Source organism: Haliotis rubra, unplaced genomic scaffold (assembly GCF_003918875.1).
Source record: "Haliotis rubra isolate DU_JTF1 unplaced genomic scaffold, ASM391887v1 Scf8, whole genome shotgun sequence".
NCBI lineage: Eukaryota > Metazoa > Mollusca > Gastropoda > Lepetellida > Haliotidae > Haliotis > Haliotis rubra.
In genome coordinates this window covers 3,845,207-3,870,193 of record NW_025767523.1, presented here as the reverse complement: position 1 = coordinate 3,870,193, position 24,987 = coordinate 3,845,207, and the positions used below count along the sequence as shown (strand labels likewise).

The 24,987-nt window shown below is 38.6% G+C and overlaps 1 protein-coding gene and 1 long non-coding RNA gene across 2 annotated transcripts in view; both read right to left on the bottom strand.

Moving 5' to 3' along the window:
* Positions 1 to 2,701: 2,701 nt before the first annotated feature.
* LOC124261411 lies at positions 2,702 to 4,157 on the bottom strand. The gene is made up of 4 exons (XR_006894315.1): positions 4,105 to 4,157; positions 3,373 to 3,508; positions 3,175 to 3,230; positions 2,702 to 2,791 (listed from the first exon to the last, which is right to left on the bottom strand). It is a non-coding gene; the product is annotated as an uncharacterized LOC124261411 (long non-coding RNA).
* A 2,065-nt stretch (positions 4,158 to 6,222) lies between these two features.
* LOC124261410 (voltage-dependent T-type calcium channel subunit alpha-1I-like) overlaps positions 6,223 to 24,987 on the bottom strand; it is a 179,832-nt gene continuing 161,067 nt past the window's right edge. Inside the window, 9 exon segments of the mRNA XM_046695727.1 lie at positions 6,223 to 7,882; positions 14,032 to 14,176; positions 16,469 to 16,606; positions 18,375 to 18,476; positions 20,480 to 20,635; positions 21,301 to 21,422; positions 22,902 to 23,051; positions 23,847 to 23,977; positions 24,379 to 24,488. Of these exon segments, the coding sequence (XP_046551683.1) occupies positions 6,630 to 7,882; positions 14,032 to 14,176; positions 16,469 to 16,606; positions 18,375 to 18,476; positions 20,480 to 20,635; positions 21,301 to 21,422; positions 22,902 to 23,051; positions 23,847 to 23,977; positions 24,379 to 24,488 (2,307 nt within the window). The 3' untranslated portion in view covers positions 6,223 to 6,629.

Here is a 24,987-nt window from a genome sequence, read left to right as displayed (position 1 = left end):
CACCTTCAAATATTAATGTGAAAAGATAATTTGAAATCCCCAGAAGATATGTGTCCACAGACACTTCCTTGTCCCTCCATACACTCAATACAGAATTCATCAGGAGCTGTATCTGTGACATTTTACACATAAGTTGAAACATTACTTATAGTGAATTAGTGAGTATGGTTTTATGCCGCTTTTAGCAATATTCCAGCAATATCATGGCGGGGACACCAGAAATGGGCTTCCCGCATTGTACCCATGTGGGGAATCAAACCTGGTGTTTTGTGTAAAGAGTGGACGCTTTTACCATTAGGCTACCCCACCGTCCAAAACATAACTTATATATACTCTTGACCATAACATTAGTACCAAGTCCCCAACGTTTAAAGCAACTTGAAATATATATTACATCATTTCACATTCTTGTATTTAATGGACAAGACATTCTCATTTGAATACTTAAAATAAAACAATCTTTAAGATGGAAATATTTTGTGAAACTGAGCTTTTTATCATTTTATAAAGTGTAAAAAAGGTCTGTCTGTACTATCAGTCTACAGAGTGGTGAGAAAGCTCATTTGTACACACAAGACAACAACGTAGACAAAGTAGAAATTTACAAATGCATATTAAACTCTGCAAGGCAAAAAGGTGATAGGAAATTGTTTACAGTTTGGAACCAGAGTATACCCAAAATACAGTCTCATAGAGCAAGAGGAAATACTTTTGTCATATTTCTTACCACACTGTGAAATAGTCATCAAAACTGTTTGTGAAGAGTTAGGTTCTCTCACAACCTTGAAAATTAATCAATTAGAAAATTTTAGAAAAATTCATTCCTGTCTGAAATGTTTCCTGAAGTGTAATATAACATAAAATATTACCCAATTGTTGATAAAGATATTTTGTATTTTTCCATGATATACAAAAAACATTCTCAGAATATGGTACCGGTAAATGAATATCTGAATATATCTGTCACATCTCATTATTCCTGACAATTGTTGAGTAGTATAAATGGTGTAAATTACTTACACTTTTGAAACACACATTACAACATGGTTATCAATTATTCTTTGAAATATTGATAAAATCTTTGCATGTCTACAACATCTGACTGTGATTTGTTTGACCTTATTTTAAGATACCACCCTGGTTTCTCTGTCAGTGCTTGAGAGTGATTAATGTGACAGTGTTCAAGCAAATAAAACCACATGTAACATATATTTAAATAATACAAAATCTTAGAAAAAATGAAAAAGTAAAGCCTTATTAATTTTCTGACAAAATTTACATTTCATGACAATATATATCTCTTGCATATTTGCTATTTTCATACCACAATAAGATCAGTCCAGTGCATATAGTTAATTTAAGATTGAAGAATTTGTTTCAAGGATCATTAGAATTAAGATTATCAACAAATTCATTTTCATTTGAATTTAGGAAATACTACCATAAATCAGATAAAAAACAAAACATTTAATCTATACCTGCTGGATAATTCTTCAAAACAAACTGAAATGTCCTTTAGTACACTCAGGCAAATGAATAATTTTTTATCAAACATCTTACTGGAGTCCATGTTGGAAATGTAATACTACCAGAGAATTGCTTTCTTCACATAGTCTTATCACTGAATCTTCATCAATTTCTATAGAATTCCTTCCACAGAGTAATTACTTTCGAACTGTCCCACCCCTGAATGAATTCTTCATGTGGTCCAACAACCAAACGCATTTTTTTTGGGTACTAAAACTGAATAAATAACATTAGTTTCAAGTAGTCCTCGCCCTGAGCCAGTTTTCTATGTAGCCCTACCCTGAACCAGTTTTCTATGTAGCCCTACCCTGAACCAGTTTTCTATGTAGCCCTACCCTGAACCAGTTTTCTATGTAGCCCAACGTTGAACCAGTTTTCTATGTAGCCCTACCCTGAACCAGTTTTCTATGTAGCCCTACGTTGAACCAGTTTTCCATGTAACCCTACCCTCAACCAGTTTTCTATGTAGCCCTACCCTGAACCAGTTTTCTATGTAGCCCTACCCTGAACCAGTTTTCTATGTAGCCCTACGTTGAACCAGTTTTCTATGTAGCCCTACGATGAACCAGTTTTCTATGTAGCCCTACCCTGAACCAGTTTTCTATGTAGCCCTACCCTGAACCAGTTTTCTATGTAGCCCTACCCTGAACCAGTTTTCTATGTAGCCCTACGTTGAACCAGTTTTCCATGTAGCCCTACCCTGAACAAGTTTTCAATGTAGTCCTACCCCTGAACCAGCTTTCTATGTAGCCCTACCCTGAACCAGTTTTCTATGTAGCCCTACCCCTGAACCAGTTTTCTAAGTAGCCCTACGTTGAACCAGTTTTCTATGTATCCCTACGTTGAACCAGTTTTCTAGGTAGCCCTACGTTGAACCAGTTTTCTAGGTAGCCCTACCCTGAACCAGTTTTCTAGGTAGCCCTACGTTGAACCAATTTTATTCATGTAACCCTACCCTGAACCAGTTTTCTATGTAGCCCTACGTTGAACCAGTTTTCTATGTAGCCCTACCCTGAACCAGTTTTCCATGTAGCCCTACGTTGAACCAGTTTTCTATGTAGCCCTACCCTGAACCAGTTTTCCATGTAGCCCTACCCTGAACCAGTTTTCTATGTTGCCCTACCCTGAACCAGTTTTCCATGTAGCCCTACCCTGAACCAGTTTTCCATGTAGCCCTACCCTGAACCAGTTTTCTATGTAGCCCTACCCTGAACCAGTTTTCTATGTAGCCCTACCCTGAACCAGTTTTCTATGTAGCCCTACCCTGAACCAGTTTTCTATGTTAGCCCTACCCTGAACCAGTTTTCCATGTAGCCCTACCCTGAACCAGTTTTCCATGTAGCCCTACCCTGAACCAGTTTTTCCATGTAGCCCTACCCTGAACCAGTTTTCTATGTAGCCCTACCCTGAACCAGTTTTTCTATGTAGCCCTACCCTGAACCAGTTTTCTATGTAGCCCTACCCTGAACCAGTTTTCCTACCTGAACCAGTTTTCCATGTAGCCCTACCCTGAACCAGTTTTCCTATGTAGCCCTACCCTGAACCAGTTTTCCATGTAGCCCTACCTGAACCAGTTTTCCATGTAGCCCTACCTGAACCAGTTTTCCATGTAGCCCTACCCTGAACCAGTTTTCCATGTAGCCCTACCTGAACCAGTTTTCTATGTAGCCCTACCCTGAACCAGTTTTCTATGTAGCCCTACCCTGAACCAGTTTTTCTATGTAGCCCTACCTGAACCAGTTTTTCTATGTAGGCCTGAACCCTGAACCAGTTTTCTATGTAGCCCTACCCTGAACCAGTTTTCCATGTAGCCCTACCCTGAACCAGTTTTCTATGTAGCCCTACCTGAACCAGTTTTCTATGTAGCCTACCCTGAACCAGTTTTCTATGTAGCCCTATGTTGAACCAGTTCTATGTAGCCCTACGTTGAACCAGTTTTCTATGTAGCCCTACCCTGAACCAGTTTTCCATGTAGCCCTACCTGAACCAGTTTTCTTTTCCAGTTTTTCCAAGTAGCCCTACCCTGAACCAGTTTTCCATGTAGCCCTACCCTGAACCAGTTTTCTCCATGTAGCCCTACAGCTGAACCAGTTTTCTATGTAGCCCTACCCTGAACCAGTTTTCCATGTTGCCCTACCTGAACCAGTTTTCCATGTTGCCCTACCTGAACCAGTTTCCATGTAGCCCTACCCTGAACCAGTTTTCCATGTTGCCCTACCCTGAACCAGTTTTCCATGTTGCCCTACCCTGAACCAGTTTCTATGTAGCCCTACCCTGAACCAGTTTCTATGTAGCCCTACCCTGAACCAGTTTTCCATGTTGCCCTACCCTGAACCAGTTTCCATGTTGCCCTACCCTGAACCAGTTTTCTATGTAGCGCTACGCTGAACCAGTTTTCTAGGTAGCCCTACCCTGAACCAGTTTCTATGTAGCCCTACCCTGAACCAGTTTTCCATGTTGCCCTACCCTGAACCAGTTTCCATGTTGCCCTACCCTGAACCAGTTTTCTATGTAGCCCTACGCTGAACCAGTTTTCTATGTAGCCCTACCCTGAACCAGTTTTCCATGTTGCCCTACCCTGAACCAGTTTTCTATGTAGCCCTACCCTGAACCAGTTTTCCATGTAGCCCTACCCTGAACCAGTTTTCCAAGTAGCCCTACCCTGAACCAGTTTTCCATGTAGCCCTACCCTGAACCAGTTTTCCATGTAGCCCTACGCTGAACCAGTTTTCCATGTAGCCCTACCCTGAACCAGTTTTCCAAGTAGCCCTACCCTGAACCAGTTTTCCAAGTAGCCCTACCCTGAACCAGTTTTCCATGTAGCCCTACCCTGAACCAGTTTTCCAAGTAGCCCTACCCTGAACCAGTTTTCCATGTAGCCCTACCCTGAACCAGTTTCCCATGTAGCCCTACGTTGAACCAGTTTTCCAAGTAGACCTACCCTGAACCAGTTTTCCAAGTAGACCTACCCTGAACCAGTTTTCCAAGTAGACCTACCCTGAACCTGTTTTCCAAGTAGACCTAGAACAGAATCAGTTTCAACCCCACCTAGATCATTAAATTAGTTTTTTTTCAAGATCACTAAATCAAATTTTAAAATGTCTTACCCCTGAATACCCCTGTTTCAACAGTAAACACACCTGATAATGATGTATCAGTAGTTACTTTCTATCACAGATAAACAATAACACATACTAACCAGACCTATTATCACTGTTTTCAGTTGAATAAAAAAAAAGGTTTTAAAGAATTCATCCAGCAGGTTTGTAAACAAAACAATTGCACGGGTCAGTGTGTAAGAAAACAGAACTGGAAAAGCTTGCACATAAACAAGCCACAATGCAAGAGACTACAGCCATCAGGTGCCAATCATTCTCTTTGTGACTTTAACGATAGTATTTACATCTGCAATTTGCTGGAAAATCTGATCACATAAAAGAATGCAATAATATAATGTAAGTTATGGTGGTTACAAGATCTGAAATTTGTGCAAACATCTGTGCTGGCACAATTTAGGCATTAAATTAACTGGTAACAGTATTAAAGAATTCACAAAAGCTCAAAAAACTTGATGTGCATCAAGAGTCAATGAAATGTGAAAGAATGACCGGGAGTAACAATGGCCGATGATAATGAAACTGACGTGCATAATGTCGTCTATATACATATGTTACAATTATGTTTATTATACATCAAGTGTAAAAATAATCTGTTCATCAGTGTAGGTGAAATGAATATCAGGAAGTCATACTGGTCAATTTTTCTTACGATTTTCTCCTATTTCGGGAGGTGACTTATCACAATGTCCAAATGTACATCACTATTAGATAAGAATTTGAATTAATGTTTATGTCCTAAAAAGAAAAAGACATGGTGTAAAGAAACCATATTTTTATATTGACAAATTTGGATTGAATTTCTTTCTCATAATGATTAAAATATCAGTTTGTTGTAAAGGCGCTATGGTGAAACTGCTCTGAGGAAATGCCTCATAAATCTTTACCAAATATTGGAAAAAATATTGAAAATATCTTTCCCAAATATAATTCAATTTCAGGTGAAAATCAGAAAAATCATCCAGTATCATATAAATATGAATCTTACAAAAACCTCATTTTGTGGTTTTGGCAGAATTGCTCACATTTATGTACATCATAACAAGTTGCCATTATTAGATGCATTTCTAATGAGGACACTACAGACTTGTTCAAAACAGTTGTCAATAGCTGACATTTAAGTGTCAATTTCATTCTGATGATCACTGTTATAAACATAACTATTAACCTGTGATTCATAATGTTTAGTATAAAACAAATGAGCTTCAGTACTTATTTTCTTAAACATTTCACTTACAAAGTGAGTGAGTGAATTGGGTTTACATCCGTTTTAAATAACATTCACTTATATCACAGCAAGTCAGCCTAATGAAGGCATAAAGCCGTAGGTCATAGGTCGCAACAGCTTTGGTAAAACCCAAAACACTGGATGGAGCTGAAAAACCATGGACCTGGTCAGGGTGACTTATGGATTCAAACCCGACCAGTGGATCCAGGCACAGCCAAGTGTTGCAACTCTTGGATTACAAAGACACGGTGAAATACCATAGAAGTGTTTTTAACAAGTCTGCCATCAATCACATAAGTAATCAATTGCAAATGTGTGTGCGAATATTGGGAAACAGCTGAAAGACATGTCGTGATTGTAACCACACTTAATTTATTTTTCTTGTACATTGTTAATTTCACTGGCATCAATCAGGATTATACATGACACATACGATTGTCCATTTCACATCAGAACCGATGCAGCATCCACATCCAAGAAATTAAACATTTAAAAAAAAAAAAATAAAAAATAAAAAATCACACTGTTTGTACAAGGACAATCATACAACCTTGAACCGGAATCAAACAATCATTTTCATAACCGTCAAATGAAAATTTCACGCTGCTCTCTCCACGACCTTGTTTCAGAGTTAATCTCCATCGTTTTGAAAGAATGTATATATCTTCATAAACATAATGCCATGTGTAATTCAAATTCACACATTATTCACTCACTAAAACTGGCACACAAAAAACACAAGTTGGAGTTGACATTCGTCAAACATATTCATGATGTTCATAGCTTCCGCTCTGCTCGCACATTTCAGGTTCATTGCTATGTGACCTGTCGTCCACATGGTCATGTGAAACCGAGGACAGGTCAGGAGTGTCAACAGTGGCGCCATCTAGCATGATCCTCGGAACACATAACAAAGTTTCAGTACATTGAGACACGGAAGGCTCGTTGGGTGGACTGAGAGAACCCTCACCCAGTTCGAAACTGGAATTATCAATGCCTGGCTGGCAAGTAGTCAAATCAGGCATCTGTATATGGACCCCTGATAACGAGGTGATACCCACCAACGGGTCCTCCTCTGTCTTAAAATTGGAATGGCAACCGATCTGCTCACTGTCAGTTAATGGCGAGTCTTTTTCAGAGTCTTGGACTAAATTTGAACTTGAATTCGATGAATCAAATGGATAACTGTCTTCTTGGCATTCAGATGCATAGGAACACGAGTTCAATGAAGTCAATGTTGGTCTCACGTCATCATCGTCGTCGTCATCTCCTGTAATTTTCATCACCTCCTCGTCACAAGCAGCTTCCAACTCTGCCCAATCGTTGATTAAAGAATCATCCAAGTCAGAACCAGTTTCCCCACTACTCTGTTGTGTTTTCATTTCATCCTTAGAGTGCGTGATATTCGTGTCTGACGTTTTTGTTGTTGAGGTCCGTACTAAGGGACTCGCCACAGTGTCAGTTCCTGTTGTGTCTGAGCTCGATAACGCTCGGTGGAGATACTTGTCCCTGAACCGACTGTACTTGGCACCACTACTTCTGCTTCTCAGCATGTGTTTTTTTAACAAACGATGTTTCGGGGAATCAAACTCTGGCTCAGGACACTGCTGCAGAGATTCCTGCTTCACAGGCAAGGTGGGATGAGACTGGGAGAAACCCTTGGGCTGGGCTTTCTTCACCTCGTCCTCGAATGTCTGCCAGACGGAGGGAACACTACCATGAAGCTGATTCCCTGAACCTATGTCCACACTGTACTGCTTAACAAGTGGGCGTCTGCCTTGCCGGGAAGATGTGGCAAGATTCCTCCCATCTGACAGCAACCTCTTGTCCATCCTCGACACAGGAGGACTTGGGATCTTCGCCCTCATCATCGGCGGTGAGTCCAACTTGTCCAGGATAGATCGGTTACTCGGGGAACATGGATGTACGATGATGGGTGCCGGGACTGTTCCAACCTGGTGCTCCATGCTCACCACTGTGATGGCAATTTTGGCAGGGGACAAATTGTGGGCTGAAGAAAACCAAAAGGAAGAACATAAATCTCAAATCACCACAACCTTCCCCTTAGGTTCAGATTCAATATAATGACCCCAAGAACAAGGGAATAATCTTATGCCTTGAGAGTTAATATTGGCATTTAGCCAAGGGTAAATTGAAAGTTGAAAGTACAAATATTTCAAAAACAATTTTGATTTCAAATTCCAAAGTAGATTTTTAATCATCAAGTCAAACAATTATGATATCTAGCTTCACAATATCTACTTGAGCACCTAAAGTTAAAATCAGTATGCCCCACTGCACCTAAAGTTAAAACCAGTATGCCCCACTGTTCCTCCCCATGTATAACTTCCCTCAGCCCAACCCCGACAATGATCACATCTCTATTCCCGACAGAACACCTCAACACTGTGTGCTATATAACATATGATCAGTCACTCGCAAGATACATATTTACAATGAACACTGAAAAATAAACACGTAAGTAGGCTACATACTTCAACAAGGCTTATGGTATATCTTACATACCGCCAACAAAATCATTAATATCAAAAGAACATTCCAACCAAATGAAGGCTATACTTACGTTAAAATGACATTCCTAGTAATTTTTCGACCTAAACTGAACACAATCTGCTTAGTGTCTGGGCTTTGTGGACTACAGTGAGATTACCCTCGGAAGTAAACACGGCTGACGTTATGTCATCCTCGTAGACATGTTTAGACCAATAACTAGCTACAAGCTCCCTGACATACACCTGCATGCAATACTGAGTGTAAGATATTGATTAATTGATGAGAGCTGGGAGAATGACCTCAATATTGATAAGATAGGTTCCATGTAGAAAAACAAAGTTTGGAGATCCTTCAACAGGATCGTTACACCATGGACACCGTTATAGACTAAGAATTTGTTTCTTGGAGATATGCTGTCAGTGCCTAGCAACGGTCTGGAGAACCAGGATACCAAACACTCAGTGCCCACTCTCATAACAGTTTGAACTGGGAATCAAATATTTATTATGTAAATATGTCTATGGAATGTAAGCTCAGTACAATGCAGCAGAAAAATGGCAGTGTGGATTAAACACTTTTCACTATTAGTTTGACCTGTTTCTTGCAACATACATGTACAGTTTAGGAAGACTGTTAAAAGTTCATTTTCAAGTAAAAATAAAAAGAATAAAAAATATCCCTCAAATCTTATATTTTATATGCCCTCTACAGAAACTTTAATGATATCTTATGTATCTATGTATTTGTTATTACCTTACAAAACACCATTGATGTTATATATATATATTGTCTTTTATGTCATATGTATTTCATCTGAGACTTGAAATGGAATAATAAATAAATAAATGTCAATTTTGTATGGAATGAGTTCGCTACATTCACAGTATGAGGTGTAACAACATGTGAGCAGAGCATCACGAGAACACTACAGTCACATGTGTTACATGTACTCGATTAACAAACCAAAGTTTAGTGCCCTTATAAGTTACAGTTTGCCATTTTGACATTAATTTTTTAAGCCGCTTACTCATGTTTGCAAATCTTTCATGAAAATCAAGTGACTGGTTTTCATGCTAGAATTTTTGAAAAGCAGGCTGGCATCTTTAAAAAGAATTATAAACATGTTTAAAAACATTAAATCCATTTTGGGGGGCAAAATCAGCCTTTCTAATTCACTAGCAACTTGGTGCAGTGGGTGGGTGTTAAATGATGCAGTTATCTCCATGAAAACATACTTCACTGTCTGTGTACTGTCAATGTTTCTAATATGACAGTTCACCTTTGCTTTTTACCATAATTCACCACATAAGCAACAACAAAAATCCAATCCAAATAACATTTTTTTTAAACTATATCATTGCATTATTGAACATATAATGTATAATTCTTTTACTTTGTTTACAAAAAAGTCTTCAACATTTGTATGACTAAACAATGCCTTAAGAAAATGTTACATTTGACATTTGTATATCATACGGGTGACTACTGGAGACATTACGGTAATAAGAAGCGGAACTGTCAAAGCCATGCGTGATCCTTACAACCAGATTATGTTGGTGACCTTCACGGGGCAATATCTATATGGATTAGTAGTCTCAGAGATTAGGTAATAATCTAGGTGAAATCAATTATGTAATATCAAAGTTTCAATATATAGCATGCGTGTACCTGTCTTCAAAACCTCACAGGTTGTACATAACTGTGTCACCTTGAACTTGTATGGATTCTTGTCAAATGAATGAGACACTTGGGATTACACGTCTTTTTAAATGTACAAATTAGGCCAGACCAATTTTATTTCTTGTTTTACAGATTTTTGTCCTCAGGAGAGAAAAAAATAAAAAATAAAAATCACTAGTCAAAAGTATTTTATTTTTGGCAATTTATGAAAAATTAATTTTTATTTTGTTCTTATTCATGAAAACATATGACCAACGGATCCGTAAAACAAGAAATAAAATTGGTCTGGCCTTAAGATGGATATTTGTTAGGCAGTGTATTACTCACAGAAAGACTGACTGACTGAGTTTGGTTTTAGGCCGCTTTTAGCAATATTCCAGCAACATCACGGCGGGGGACACCGGAAATGGGCTTCACACATTGTGCCCATGTGGGGATTCGAACCGGGTCTTCGGCGTGATGAGCCAACGCTTTAACCATTAGGCTACCCCACCGCCCCCTCACAGAAAGAAATGAGTGCTACTTTACTGAATAATGAGTGAGTGAGTTGAGTTTTACTCCGCTTTTAGCAATATTCGAGCAATCATGGCAGGGGACACCAGAAATGGGTTTCACATTTGCTGACCAACACTGTTATTGGATATTGAAGCAGAAGATGTTTGCCATATTGTTTCACAAAAAATATTGCTGAGGTAACATGAGTGCTCACTGATATCAGAACATAATGGTTTTCTCTTGTATAAAGGGGCGGTGGGGTAGCCAAGTGGTTAAAGTGTTCGCTCGTCATGCCGAAGACCCGGGTTTGATTCCCCACATGTGGACAATGTGTGAAGCCCATTTCTGGTGTCCCTGCCATGATATTGCAGGAATATTGCTAAAAGCAGCATAAAACTAAACTCACTCACTCACTCTCTTGTGTAAAATAGGCTGTTTTATGATTGGTTGGTTCAAAACAGCAACTGCCGTATGCATTGACAAGTGATGGTGGAACATAGTTCATACAACCCTGTGAAATACTGACGACAGCATGTACATTTCACTGACCACATACAAGATCTATGATATGTAACACAGTAGATACATACGAGACTTTAAATGTGTACATTTATGACATATAATATTCAATTGTTGCAAGAATAATATACAGCTGTTTTATGAACCTTGCACGAAACAGTCATATAAAGTGCAATATGTTCTGATCTAAATATACCTATAAGAATGTTAAGGACAGGTCGTTTGAGTGCAAAAGGCATGAATCTATAAGCAGATATTCACGCTTGGAGTCAACACGTTTCATGGTGAGGGGCAGCTACAAGATCTGTGCTATGCAACTGCTCATTTTGTTCAAACAGTAAATCATAAACTCATAGATATGGTCATGTTTAGTAAAGCGACTGCATGGGATATACAATCAGGTATCTAGGTTTTACTTGCATGGCCGACATAGAGGTATAGTTGACAAATACTCAGGCTCTACACCCATTTGGACATCTTTTCTTTCAATAGAGACAATAAATTTGATACGCTGTCCCTTGAACAACAAAATATTTACATAAATGTTATTCCTTACATTGGTGGTGAACCTCAAATTCTAAGATGCTTCACTAAAAGATCAAAGGGGATAAAGTACACTTTTTGCATGACGTCACACTGTATTGCCGTCACTACTCCATTCTTGTCTGCCTCCTCGTAATCAAAGGATGTATCCTTGGTAACCTATGGTATGAATCACGTCAGTTGTCACTGCCTCGTACAGTCTCTTACAGTGTAACTAACTCGGTTAGCACCCCATTTCATGGTTTGCAGTTGCTTCAGTCAGCTAACATCACTGGTGGAAACATAACATTTAACTTTTTCAATGGAAAAAATGCCTCAGCTCGACTTGCAACAATGGCAATTTCACTACCCAGGCCTATGTCCACAGTCCCACAATGCAATTGTGAAATGTCACAATACTAGTCAGTTTGATCTAGAAGTACTGATACAGGAGGTAAAGATGAGACTTTCATATTGTCCCATGTTGTTTATGATCATTACAAAAATTGATAAAATAAAGAGAACATGTTTAACCTGAGTGTAAACCATCCTGAAACACTTTATCATTTGCTGTCTTGGTAACGAAGGGGCCAGACGCATCAACAGAACAGTGCGTCAGTTAGCCCTGAATGAGGGATATAAATTTAGGTCACCAGCAACATCATTTTTTTTTTTTCATTTGTTTCTGTGCCCTAGATTAATCGTCAGTACGTACTAAATTTGGTGTTTTAGAAAAGAAAGTTCGCTCCATGAACGTGTCTTCATGCTTCAACAGTAACAGGGTCCGTAAGTAGGTCACAGCACTTCACGAGACCTTAGTACTCCCAGCGTCAAACAACGTACACTTGGACCGGTCTAGTAAAGTCATATTTGGCGGTCGCACAATTTGGAACTAGAACTGGTTCTTGTCACCAGAAATCTGGTTCTGGAAGTAAGCTGGGCCCCGTCTCACATATCGCAAATTGTTGCTCGCAAAGGCAGCCAGGAACCAGCTTAGTATCGGGAGTAGCGCCTCATGAAACTTACAGGCCCTAAAATCAGGGCAAAACTGTACTATAGTACACTATACTTGACAAAAGGCTTCGGAAGTATGTTTACATAGAGGAATGGAGTAGGAACATGTAGGAGTAGCACACAGGATAGAAGGTTTGTCAGCCTGACTATCTATCAGCAAATGTCAGCCATGCATATCATCACACTAACACCACACGTTCTCCTACAGGTATATAATGGAGAAATAAAATGTGCTGCAGACTTAGAAGTAAATCTTTATTACACCAATGTTTGGGAATGTTGCCATGGAGTCTTCGCATTAGTCTTTGGATTCCTGTTGAGATTAATTGTGATGTATTTTGTTCATAATAACACACAACATGAACAAAACATTTGCCTGCAATAACCCCTCCCTATGCGATATATTCTCATCAAATTTCATGAATTTACAACCCATTCTAAAAACACCCATTTTCAAAATGTTTCAATGTTTATAATGTCTAAAGGAACAACAGCAGATTGAGTATCTATGCTATCCTGCTGATATGAGGTGTTGATTGCAAAATTCTGTATTTTCAAAACAAACAAAACTAAATTTAACATTAGACATGACTTCTACATAGGATCATTGATACTTTCAGCCAAAGCAGAAGCTGGGGAAAGAAAAAAGGTTTTAAAAATGACATCATCCATACAATATTTAACTTAAATGTTTTAACTGAATACATAGCTGAAGACTAAGGGAGGTAGCCTGTGTTTAAAGGGCGGGGACACAATCCCAGATTAATTATGCATGGAATCCTCTAGGAATGACTGATCCAGTAAAAGTGAGTGATACGTTTGTTATTGTATTAGAGTTGATGATGATTTAAAAATAACAAAAAAATAATAATAACAGAGTAATCACAATATATACTATTCACACTTTGCTAAGGATCAAATCATTGATTCACCGGAAAACTATGTTGTGGGGTCTAATTTGGGTTAATATCTAAGCCTTTTGTAAGCATGGATCCTAGGTTTCAGTATGTCATTTCATCTTGTGGATCCCATACCTGCTATTGACAGGTATTGTGTACTTGTCAATTACCCGTTCCATGATTTGCATAATGGTTGATTGGTGCCATGAAAACCATTTTAATTGTTACTCATGTATCAAGAGCAAAAGGTTAGATTAAAGAAGCTGTTTGCCTAAAGAAGGGTTACCATATTATTATTTATCCAGTTTTAAGTGGATACAATTTCAAATTATAAATCTATGTTTAAGTAAAGTTGTGAATTTTTGTGATCCTTAGCAAAGTGTGAGTAGTATATGTTAAAGGATCAAAATGCAAAAAATAATCCCCCATGCAGGATCCAATAAATAAGACAGCTGGCTCGATTTCTGAATTGTAATCACTTTTTTAATAGTTAGACTGAGTTGTGAAAACTACATACTGTCATCTTCTGCCTGTGACTGTTCCTCGCTGGACGGCCGGACACTGAAGGTGAAACTCGGGGCCACTGTGACAGCAGGGTTGTCGTCCGGGATCTTAACGGTCAGACCTTCAACTTCATCCTGGGGCTGTGCTTCTGGTGACTGCTGAAGATTAAAACAGGATTCAATCAGTGTGAGTGATTAAAGGTTTGTGGTTTGAAGGCCACATTAAACAGAATTTGTATTATGTCACAGTGTGTCAGGGTAATATGCATTTAATTGGTCGTTGATGAAACTTGTCACCCAGGGTGCATTAGAGACCATGATGATTCTGAAACAACTATATATTGGTGTAGACATACAGCTTGTTCTGCTTGACCTGAGCTACTCTACATATGCATGACCCGGGAGGTCAAACGGCACAAACAGCAGGTCGAGTTAACTTCATTAAATAAGGGAGCAAAGAATGTTATTAATTTTGCTGCCCGCTGCCCGAAAGCTCGAATCGGAAACAATAAACCATCTGAAGCTTCTTTTTTAAAGAAAATTAGGACATTGCTGATGATTTCTCGACACTGAGGTGTCAAACGGCGACCTTGTCTCGACTGTTTCGGACATGTTGACAATCAATGCACCCCTTCACAATAATAGACCCAACCAGTTGTGACATGGTCACGTAATATGCATAAGTATTCACTTGATCAGGTCAAGCTGAACGAGCTGTAACTGTGGACATAGACACATCTAAAGGACGTAGAAAGGACATAGACACAACTATGAACATTAACACATCTGTTGATGTACACACATCTATGGACATGGACACTACTATGGACAAACGTCAACTCAGAGTGCTTTTCTGTCTAACATGGTTAATACAGTTCTTGATCAATACCTCGATACTTCTTCATGAATCCTTTGCATATCTGACTCGTGAAATATACATACGTATCTTCTTGTGTCAACCATGACTGCCTTAGTTGGTATGGTTTGATTGGAAACCATTGCTTCAAGTTTTGACGGAGAGGACATAAATTGCACATACATTTAAAGATAATCAGATAGAATGAGTGAGTGAGTGAGTGAGTGAGTGAGTGAGTGAGTGAGTGAGTGAGTGAGTGAGTGAGTGAGTGAGTGAGTGAGTGAGTGAGTGAGTGAGTGAGTGAGTGAGTATGGTTTTATGCCGCTTTTAGCATAGATTCCACCAATATCATGAAATTGGGTTCATACATGGACCTGGCCCCGATTTCTCGAAACAAACTTAAGTCTGAGTTTTGACTTAAGTCTGAGTTTTTACTCAAATTTGAGAAAACGCAGGAAAATGCATTTCCCAGAATAAACTGAAATCAATATTGAACTCAAACTTAGCAGACAATTTGAGTTTGGTGGATAGATTACTTAAGTTGTTTGGGCTTTTTTTTAGTTAAAAAATGCAGTTGAGTTAAAAATTCAGCTGTTTCAAATTGTCAAACTCAGTTTGAAATTTGAGTAAAAACTTAAGTCTGTTTCGAGAAATCAGGGCCTGGATTTTCGGTGTGAAGGGCGAACGCTTTAACCATTAGGCTACTCCACTGCCCCTTAATCACATAGAGATAGTAGGAGCAACTGAGTGACAAGTCAGATAGGGATATGATTTTGAGGATGCCTCCATTTTCTGACAAAGGTTGACCAAACAAGTGATCATAGTGGCATGTCAGGTTCTATCTGGAGCCAGTTCTCTTCTGCAGCAGATATATTCTGATGGATAATTCAGAGAAGTGAGAGAGCGAGTTCGCTTTAACACTGCTTAGAACAATATTTCTGTTATTTCCAGCATTTCAGCTGCAAGGAGTGAGTGAGTGAGTATGGTGGGACACCAGAAATGGGCTTCACACATTGTACCCATGTGGGGATTTGAACCCTGATCTTCAGCATGACAAGCCAACGCTTTAACCAATAGGCTACCCCACTACCCCCTTCAGCTGGAAAAAAGCCTGAAGTGCTACAGGTCTAAGGTGTATACAAGTTTGGGAAAGTCCATAAGAATGTGTACAAAGCTGACAAATCAAGAAATCAGGGTTTATCTAGAATTCAAACCCATGATAATAATTGTCTGACTAATTGCCGCTAGCGAGGCAACTGAATAACTTGGATCAACAATCAACTTCAACAGACACTCTTTTGACACATGCAAACAACCACGGTGCCATTCTCTATACATTCAATTCCAAAAACTGATTACATTTTATTTCTATCCGTGCAGACAAGGAAACTTTTCATAAGGACTGGTGCCCTGCTGTCTTTGAGCTGTGACATCTTTATAATATTTGCACAAAACAAGTTTGGGTTTAGGGGGACATATTTCCCTATACAAATTAGATTTTTTTTATGTAAATTATTTTCATTAATTGACCATAGATGTCGCGAAGATAGTTTTTTTTCCATAAATGCTTTTATGTGAAGTCATGATTCACAAACCTCAATATTTTCCTCTGAGCTTTTTTCTGAGCTTTTCTTGTCACCATTGGTCTCATCTTCCAGCTTCTGATCTGGCACTCCACCATCAGTGATGGCAGCAACATCATCATCTTCCTCCGTGAAGTTGCGATGTGATTCCTGCAAATCAACTTGCACATTTTACATTACCTTCCTTTCAGCTACCAGAAAATAATCCAATCTTTGGTGTCAAGACAAGACAGTAGCTACAGATCATTGCCTCTAAAGATAAGTCTCCTAACAGGGCTAAGGTGTATGTGTAATAGTATATTAAATATTAGATAAATATTGATCATATTTTGAATATGCATATATGATTAATAATGCAGTATATGAGTTGTAAAAAGTATTAATAAATATAAGTAATACATCATAAACCTCGATGGACATAGATTTTACTCTTTGCGTTTGTCAATTCTTATTGCAAGGGTAATGTTTTTGGTTGATCTGAATCTAAATCTTAGAAACCAATTATTGACATGTGCTTACTGAAACTACTTTCAGCAATAGAACAATCATATCAAGTTAGGTCAAAGATCTACTGATCTAATGAGTTCAAATAACGTCTGGCCATACAAGCCTGTCAGTTTATTTTTGGAGAAGAGACCAAAATGTCAAAGGTCATATATGTAACATTGGATAAAACAATGGTCAATGATCAGGGGAGTTCAGATTAGAAAATGCTATGAAAAAGTAGGAAATGTAGAGAAGGATCACAAACCAACAACCAATAGAAGTATTCCGTTTAGTTTCTTTATAGTTAAAAAAAAGAGAGTGAGTGAGTGGACCAGGTTTAATGCTGCTTTGAATAGTATTCAAGTTATATCACAACTTGTCAGCTTTATGTTGAGTAAAGCTTGAAGTGATACAGGCTCACGTGATTATCAAATTTGGTGAACCCCACAAGCAGGGTAAGGCACCGGCCAACCTAAAACCATAATTGGGATAAAAAAGAAATCAGACCAAGAGCAAATTTCAGCACCATCTGTGCCCTCTCAAATAAAGTGAGTTAATATTAAAGCTGCGTGGTACAAAATATTCATCCCCAGCTATGGTCTGTTCATTTCTACTGGATTATTTTAAAACACATCTCTTTTGACAGAAAGACTACCCACTTTGAACAACTGCACATAAATTATGCTGATCATTCTAATGTTTCCATCAAGCTGTTGGGTGATGAAATAATAATACTGAAATATATGCAAAAATGTTTCATCTCATGATTAAAATTCATCATAACGCTTATATTTTTCTTATCAACATTGCAATAAATATCACTGACACATCATAATACATTAATTTGCAGGACTGATAGAACTTGATACAACACTATATTTTAATAACTGAAAGCTTATACATTTGTAATTTTCATTTGCTTTATTGAAGAATTTAATATTTTATGGATGACTTGGAGGTAGTGCAACTGATCATGCTTTAAGGCAACATGCATACAATATCCCCCATGCATCCGCCACAAAGGTTGCATATTGGAGAAAATACCCCAATATATCAATGTCATGTAATGTAAATCATAGAAAAAATATACAATGTGAAGAATAAATATGTGTCAAATGGAAACTAGATGGAAATCTAATTTTGAAAATCTATTCAAAAAGTGAAAATTAGACAAAAAAGTAGTCAACCATTTTGTGTCAGTGCGACCATGCAAAGTGGAAGAAAAGTGAATGAAAACACTGAATTCAAACATGTGGTGGAAAGAAAGAAAAGTAAAAGGTACAAAATAAAATCCCTCTATCATACCGATTGCTAATTAATGAAAAAATAAAATCAATACATGGAAAACAAAATGGCTACTAGACACCTGGGAGAAGTTTCCGACCTCCACAAAACAGGAGAGTTCTTAGTAGATTTATCTCCCTTATCTCACCTTCATTTCTATCATTTCTGCCAGTTTTTCATTGCGTGCTGCCATCTCAAGGCGTAATTCCTCCTCAACCTCGTCATCCAACTCTTTATACTTGTACGTCTCCTAAACATGCCGTGCACAAGAGAAAGATATGCATGCCAGACGTCATTAGCAAGTGGGATAGGTAGAGGCAATAATCAAGTGACAGAGTCTTCAAACAGTGCATTTTCACAAAGTGAATATTCAAAAGCAATGATTGCTTTGAGATATCAAATCACACACTCAGTGGAAATATCGAAATGTGAAATCAAATTTTCAAATTTCAATTTGAAAAATCTGTCATTTTACATCATGAAATGCTCTGGAAAAGAGGTGTAGTTTACATACAAATTACATGATCACTCTCAGAAACTCAAACCCATTCAATACCTGAAGACATTACAATATAGGAGAGCAGAGCTTGTAGCATACAACAAGAGCCAAATAACACGCTGAATAAGGGCACATAACTGGGGCAACAATATTCCAGCACTTCACTGTATTGGACTGGGATGGGGTCAAGGTCAGGTCGGGTCAAAATGGTGTCAAGGTTAAATCAAACTGGTTGTACAACAAATCCTGGGGTATGTTGACCCTTACATCACATTCTGGTTACACAAACATGGCTTTCTGAATAACACTTACATATGGGGTGACACATGAATGTAGGTCATTTTGGGTCAAGGTCATTCACAAATCTAGGCCACGTAAAGATGATAAATTTATGTAAATGAAGGCACAGTAATTGTAGTTTTAAAATGTAAGAATAAAAAAATGAAAATTGTGGTGTGTAATATTTCAAACTGCAAATTGTGATAAGTCATAAATAGAAGTGAATCACTGATATAAAAGAGACCTTGTGTTAGATGTGAAGATAAGGATATAGCCAGCTGAATGAGCAGTTGGTGCCTATATATATACACACATGGAAGTGCTCCTGAGTCAAAATGTGAAGCTGGGGTGACAGCGGTAAAAAGTAAAAGGATGTTTTTCTTGAAATTTTCAGATCTTTTTTTTTCCAGATAGTCAGGAAATATGTGGCAAAAAGCACTCAGAAAATTTGAAATTTGATGAAGAAAAACCAATCATTTTTCGACCTGTTCTTTATCAACATCATCATCATCATGGTCATCATCCAGAGAAAAAAAATCCTCATCATCTTCCAAGTCGGAGGGAGCGTATATTGGGAATCCTGTTCTCTGTTGTTTAGTAAAAATATCAAATAAATGTTTGTCATATCTAATAAGCATTTATGTTTGTCAGGACGCTAGTATCGTTATCCTGCTATGAAGTGTATCAGTAGCGTCTATTGAGAGCACCTACATCTGAAAACCCCATCTCTCCTTCAAGTCAAATCTGAATCATATCACCTGCAACACTGGGCTATGTATAATGTTTCTAAGGGGGCCCAAATCAGGTTACTCAAAATGACCAAATAAATCACAATTAGTTATAAACATATGCTCTGTTACATGAATGAGAACTTGATGCACTGGTTTGAAGTTGGCATCCATGTCATCAATCAATGTGAAATGATCACTACAAATGTAATATTCAATACAGAAGCAAAACAGTCAACTCCTACACTCGTTCAGCTAGCGTGAAGACACAGCACTCATTATCATGCTGCACAGCAAAATAGTTCCGCTATTTCATAGCCAATTCCTATTGAATATACCTACCAAACATATTAATAATATAATCGTCATATCAAGCATGATCACAATCCTAATACACCACCACCACAAAATTAATAAAATTCAATTTCAACAAATGCTCATAAAATGACAACAAATTTCAAATCCCACACCCAAGTGAATTAAAATGCATGAAACTTGTGAACACAAACCATAGCCATCCATCAGTCCTTCACCTCTACCATTTTCCATAAAACACATATAAGCAGCAAATGTTCTTTACGAAATAAAAACATCAATCTCATACAGAACAATTACAATTAGATTCATGTATGCATGTATGTTCAAATAATGTTGTCGACTTTAAATTAAGATAAATGGATTTTGATTTGTTTAACAGTCGCAGGCTTTAGGTATTTTTTTGACTGAATGTTCACGGAGTCGACGTACCTCGAGGTGTTTCATTAGCACCGCCACGACTACATTGACAAGGACGAACTGGGCCATAAGTACAAACACGACAAAGTAGACTGGGGCGATGATGGGACTGACGCAACAGTTCCGCAGACAGTTGTCCGTGGAGTCGCAGTTGTCTCTCAATGTGTCCTGAAGCAAACAAACAAACAAGTTTTGACATCTGGAGATAATGAAAGGCTAATACTCTCGGTTGACAATAATCAACAACCACAGCATCGGGGAATTCCATAGCTGACCTACCAGTTGTCAAATTATCTTAAGGGAATGTTTTAACACATGTTCGAACAGTATTTCAGCTGTTTCAACAGCATGCATGAGTAAGTGATGAATACACAATTCCCTATAGTGAGTGAGTGAGTCTAGTTTTACACCACTTTTAGCAATATTCCAGCAATATCATGGCGGGTGACACCAGAAATGAGCTGGGGAATCAAATTCCGGGTCTTCAGCGTGATTAGCGAATGCTGTAACTACTAGGTTACCCCCATCGCACCCAATTCCTTATAGAAAGTGGTAAAATGCAACATATTTTGGATTACATTTTTTCAGTAAAGTACAGATTTTAGAACCATTTTGGAAAAACCCACAACATAAGAAAGGAGCTGACAAATCTATAAACATAATCAGGTTTCCCCGAGGTAGGTTTGGACAGGGGGAAAGTTTGGCCTGTTACACTGGGTCTTCGGCATGACGAGCCAAATCTTTAACCACTAGGCTACCCTACCGCCACTGCTTCATGTGAGGACAGTATATGGGAACTCATATATTGGGAGGTCAGAAAGAGGCTGTCTAACCTTCATTATTCCATTCCAGTTATCACCCGTAGCCACACGGAAGAGTGTCAGGAATGCCATACCAAAGTTCCGGAAGTGAGCATGTTCTCCAAGACCCTCACAAGGGTGGAACTGGGAGCACTCTGCCAAAGAAATGTCAAAATGTCAGTGCCAGAGAACAATTAGCCTTGATTATCTACTGAAACAGATTTCATCAAGCAAAATGTAAAATAGAGACGACAATTAGGGTCAGCTCGTCCTGCTCTACAAAAAGGACATGCCAATCAAGCTGTACATTTCCTGTGTTTCCCATCTGCATCCTGCCCTGAAATGTCATTCGAGGAGAAAAAAATATCTTATCTCAATTTCCCCTGCCACTGTGGAACATTATACCCTTGTGTGATAGAAGAAAATACTCCTCCATGCACACGCTAATTAAAATCAGGTCACCTTGATCTTTCTTCATCTGCTTTTCTTTAAAGAAATGTTTCTGATCAAAGCAACTCAATCTGCATAATAAATTAATTGAAGGACTATTACAAAGTGATTAGTGACAATATGTATTTTATTTCTAATATTTTTCTCCTGATCGCTCCCCAGCTAGTTGAAGCTGAAGATGAAAAACATGGAAACAAATATGAATGACCTCACACAGGTGTCTTACATGGGCGTCTTACACAGGTGTCTTACATTGACGTCTTACACAGGTGTCTTACATGGGCGTCTTACACAGGTGTCTTACATGGGCATCTTACACAGGTGTCTTACATTGGCGTCTTACACAGGTGTCTTACATGGGCGTCTTACACAGGTGTCTTACATGGGCGTCTTACACAGGTGTCTTACATGGGCGTCTTACACAGGTGTCTTACATGGGCGTCTTACACAGGCGTCTTACACAGGTGTCTTACATGGGCATCTTACACAGGTGTCTTACATGGGCGTCTTACACAGGTGTCTTACATTGGCGTCTTACACAGGCGTCTTACACGGGCATCTTACACTGCCTTACATACCACTGACAAAACAGACAGTGATCAGTATCAAGGTCCATGTTGTTGGATTTGGTTTGGTTTGTTGTTTAACGCCACAGTCAGCATTATTTCAGCTATATGGCGGTGGTCTGTACATAATCAAGTCTGGACCACCCAATCCAGTGATCAACAGCATGAGCATCGATCTATGCAATTTGGATACGATGACATGTGTCAACCAAGTCAGCGAGCCTACCACAGGATGCCGTTAGTCGCCTGTTACGACAAGTATGGGTTACTGAAGAACAATTGTAACCCAGATCTTCATGTGTACCATGTCGTAGGATGCTGTCACAGTTAACGCAGTCAACAAGCATGACAACATTTTCTAATATATGGATAATACAGTTTATTAGTGGTGTGTATTACTGGTAATTACAGAATGGACATGACAATTCTTGTATCTGACAGCATGAGCAATCATACACCTCATCAAGGGCCACGAATAGAAAATGTTTTACACATAGGGCTCACAACCTGGACAATGTTTATAACAAGTGAATTTGCTGTAGAGAATAGCCTGAAAATAGTACTATTCCCCTTCAACAAATGTAGCTTAACTGTGGCCTGAAACCACATAGTACTTACCTAGCCTTCCGAAGAGCTCCACACCCAGCGCAGCAAATATGAAAAACAGTAGGAAGAATAACAGCCCGAGGTTGCCCACCTGAGGCAATGCTTGTATCACAGTATCTAGCAAGGCACGGATACCCTTGGCCATCTTCAGTAACTTCAACACTGAAGGAGAAAGGGTAACATCCTTAAAAAAGATCATAAAATCTTCAGTATCTATAATTATGCAGGAGAAAGGGTAACATCCTTAAAAAAGATCATAAAATCTTCAGTATCTATAATTATGCAGGAGAAAGGGTAACATCCTTAAAAAAGATCATAAAATCTTCAGTATCTATAATTATGCAGGAGAAAGGGTAACATCCTTAAAAAAGATCATAAAATCTTCAGTATCTATAATTATGCAGGAGAAAGGGTAACATCCTTAAAAAAGATCATAAAATCTTCAGTATCTATAATTATGCAGGAGAAAGGGTAACATCATGAGAAAAGATCATAAATCTCCAGTAACTTCAACACTGCAGGAGAAAGGGTTTACAACATAATGAGAAAAGGACATAAAATCTTCAGTATCGTTAACAATGCAGGACATTTCAATCTGAGGTGGTGTTGCTTTTGTAGTGGCCACAAAATATCCGAGTCCCGTGCTAGGATTCAAACCATGGACCTGATCTGAAGTTGGATACTTGGTCCAAATGATCAAAGAGGTTAATCTCATCAGCAATCTAATCCCAGATGTCATCTGTGGGATGAATCCATGCCCTGCTACACTTTTCTGGCCATAACATTCAAGCCTCATAGCCTAACACTGCAAGACTTAGCATACACTAATTGTGAAGTTGGAATCATACAAGGAAAATTATCAGGATTATGGCAACAGTTTTGTTGCATCTTTTTCATATAATGAGTGAGTGAATGACAACTGAACAATGTGGTTGTGGTGACTGACTGAATTCTTACCTCTTGCAATGCGAAGTACTCGCATGACACGGATGATGGTAGGGTTGATTGGAATGATGTAGGTTTCCATCTCTTCCAGGATGATGCCAAATATGGACAGGATGACAATCAACATATCCAGCTGGTTCCATCTGCAACATAACACCCAGTTTGGTAAATGTGTTCACAGTTACACACATACACTTTAGCAGAGTGAAAATATGACCAAGAACACATCCATTCAACCCAGACTTCATCATATTCATTGCCAACCCTTGGGTCAAATATGGACAATTTTACACATCAAGAAAAAAATACTGACACTATTTTCCTGGCAACTGATTTCCTTATCTGTGTCTCATATCTGAAGAATCCCAAAGCTACTATTTTCCAGGCAACTGTCTTCCTTACTTGTCTCTCATATATTAGAGGAATCCACGTGCTACTATTTTCCAAGCAACTGATTTCCTTACCTGTCTCTCACATAACGGAGGAATCCACATGCTACTATTTTCCAAGCAACTGATTTCCTTACTATTTTCCAAGCACTTACCTGTCTCTCATATATCGGAGGAATCCAAGTGCTACTATTTTCATGATAGCTTCAAGGATGAAGACACTGGTGAAGAAATAGTTGAAGATCTTCAGAGCAAACTGCAGCTCCTGCAAAAATCGATATGGAACATAACGCCAGCTGCTGCCAGTAAATAATGTTTGTACCAAGTACTACAGTGACTGAAATTGTTTCTGCCACTTGAGGTTGCTGAGCACAAAGTTCATCATTGCAAATTTTACATATTCAGCAGCTTTCATGATTACTGGTGTGGCGGGGTAGCCTTGTGGTTAAAGCATTTGCTCATCATACTGAAAACTTGGGTTTGATTTCCCAAACGGGTACAACCTGGATGCCCTAAAAGCAGAGTAAAGCTATCCTCACTCACTCATCTGTGATCATCACATAACAGTGAGTTGGTGTGAGCTTGCTTTTTTATACAGTAATGGAGGTATATCATGACCTGTCAGCCATGTTTGTAAGGTAAGTGATGCAGGTCTTAGACCTTCACCTCTTTGGTGGCCCTTGTTAGCATGTATTTGGTGCCAGCAGACCAGGGTGCCGTTGTACAAAGCTATCTTAGTGCTAAGGTAACCGTAACTCCCATAC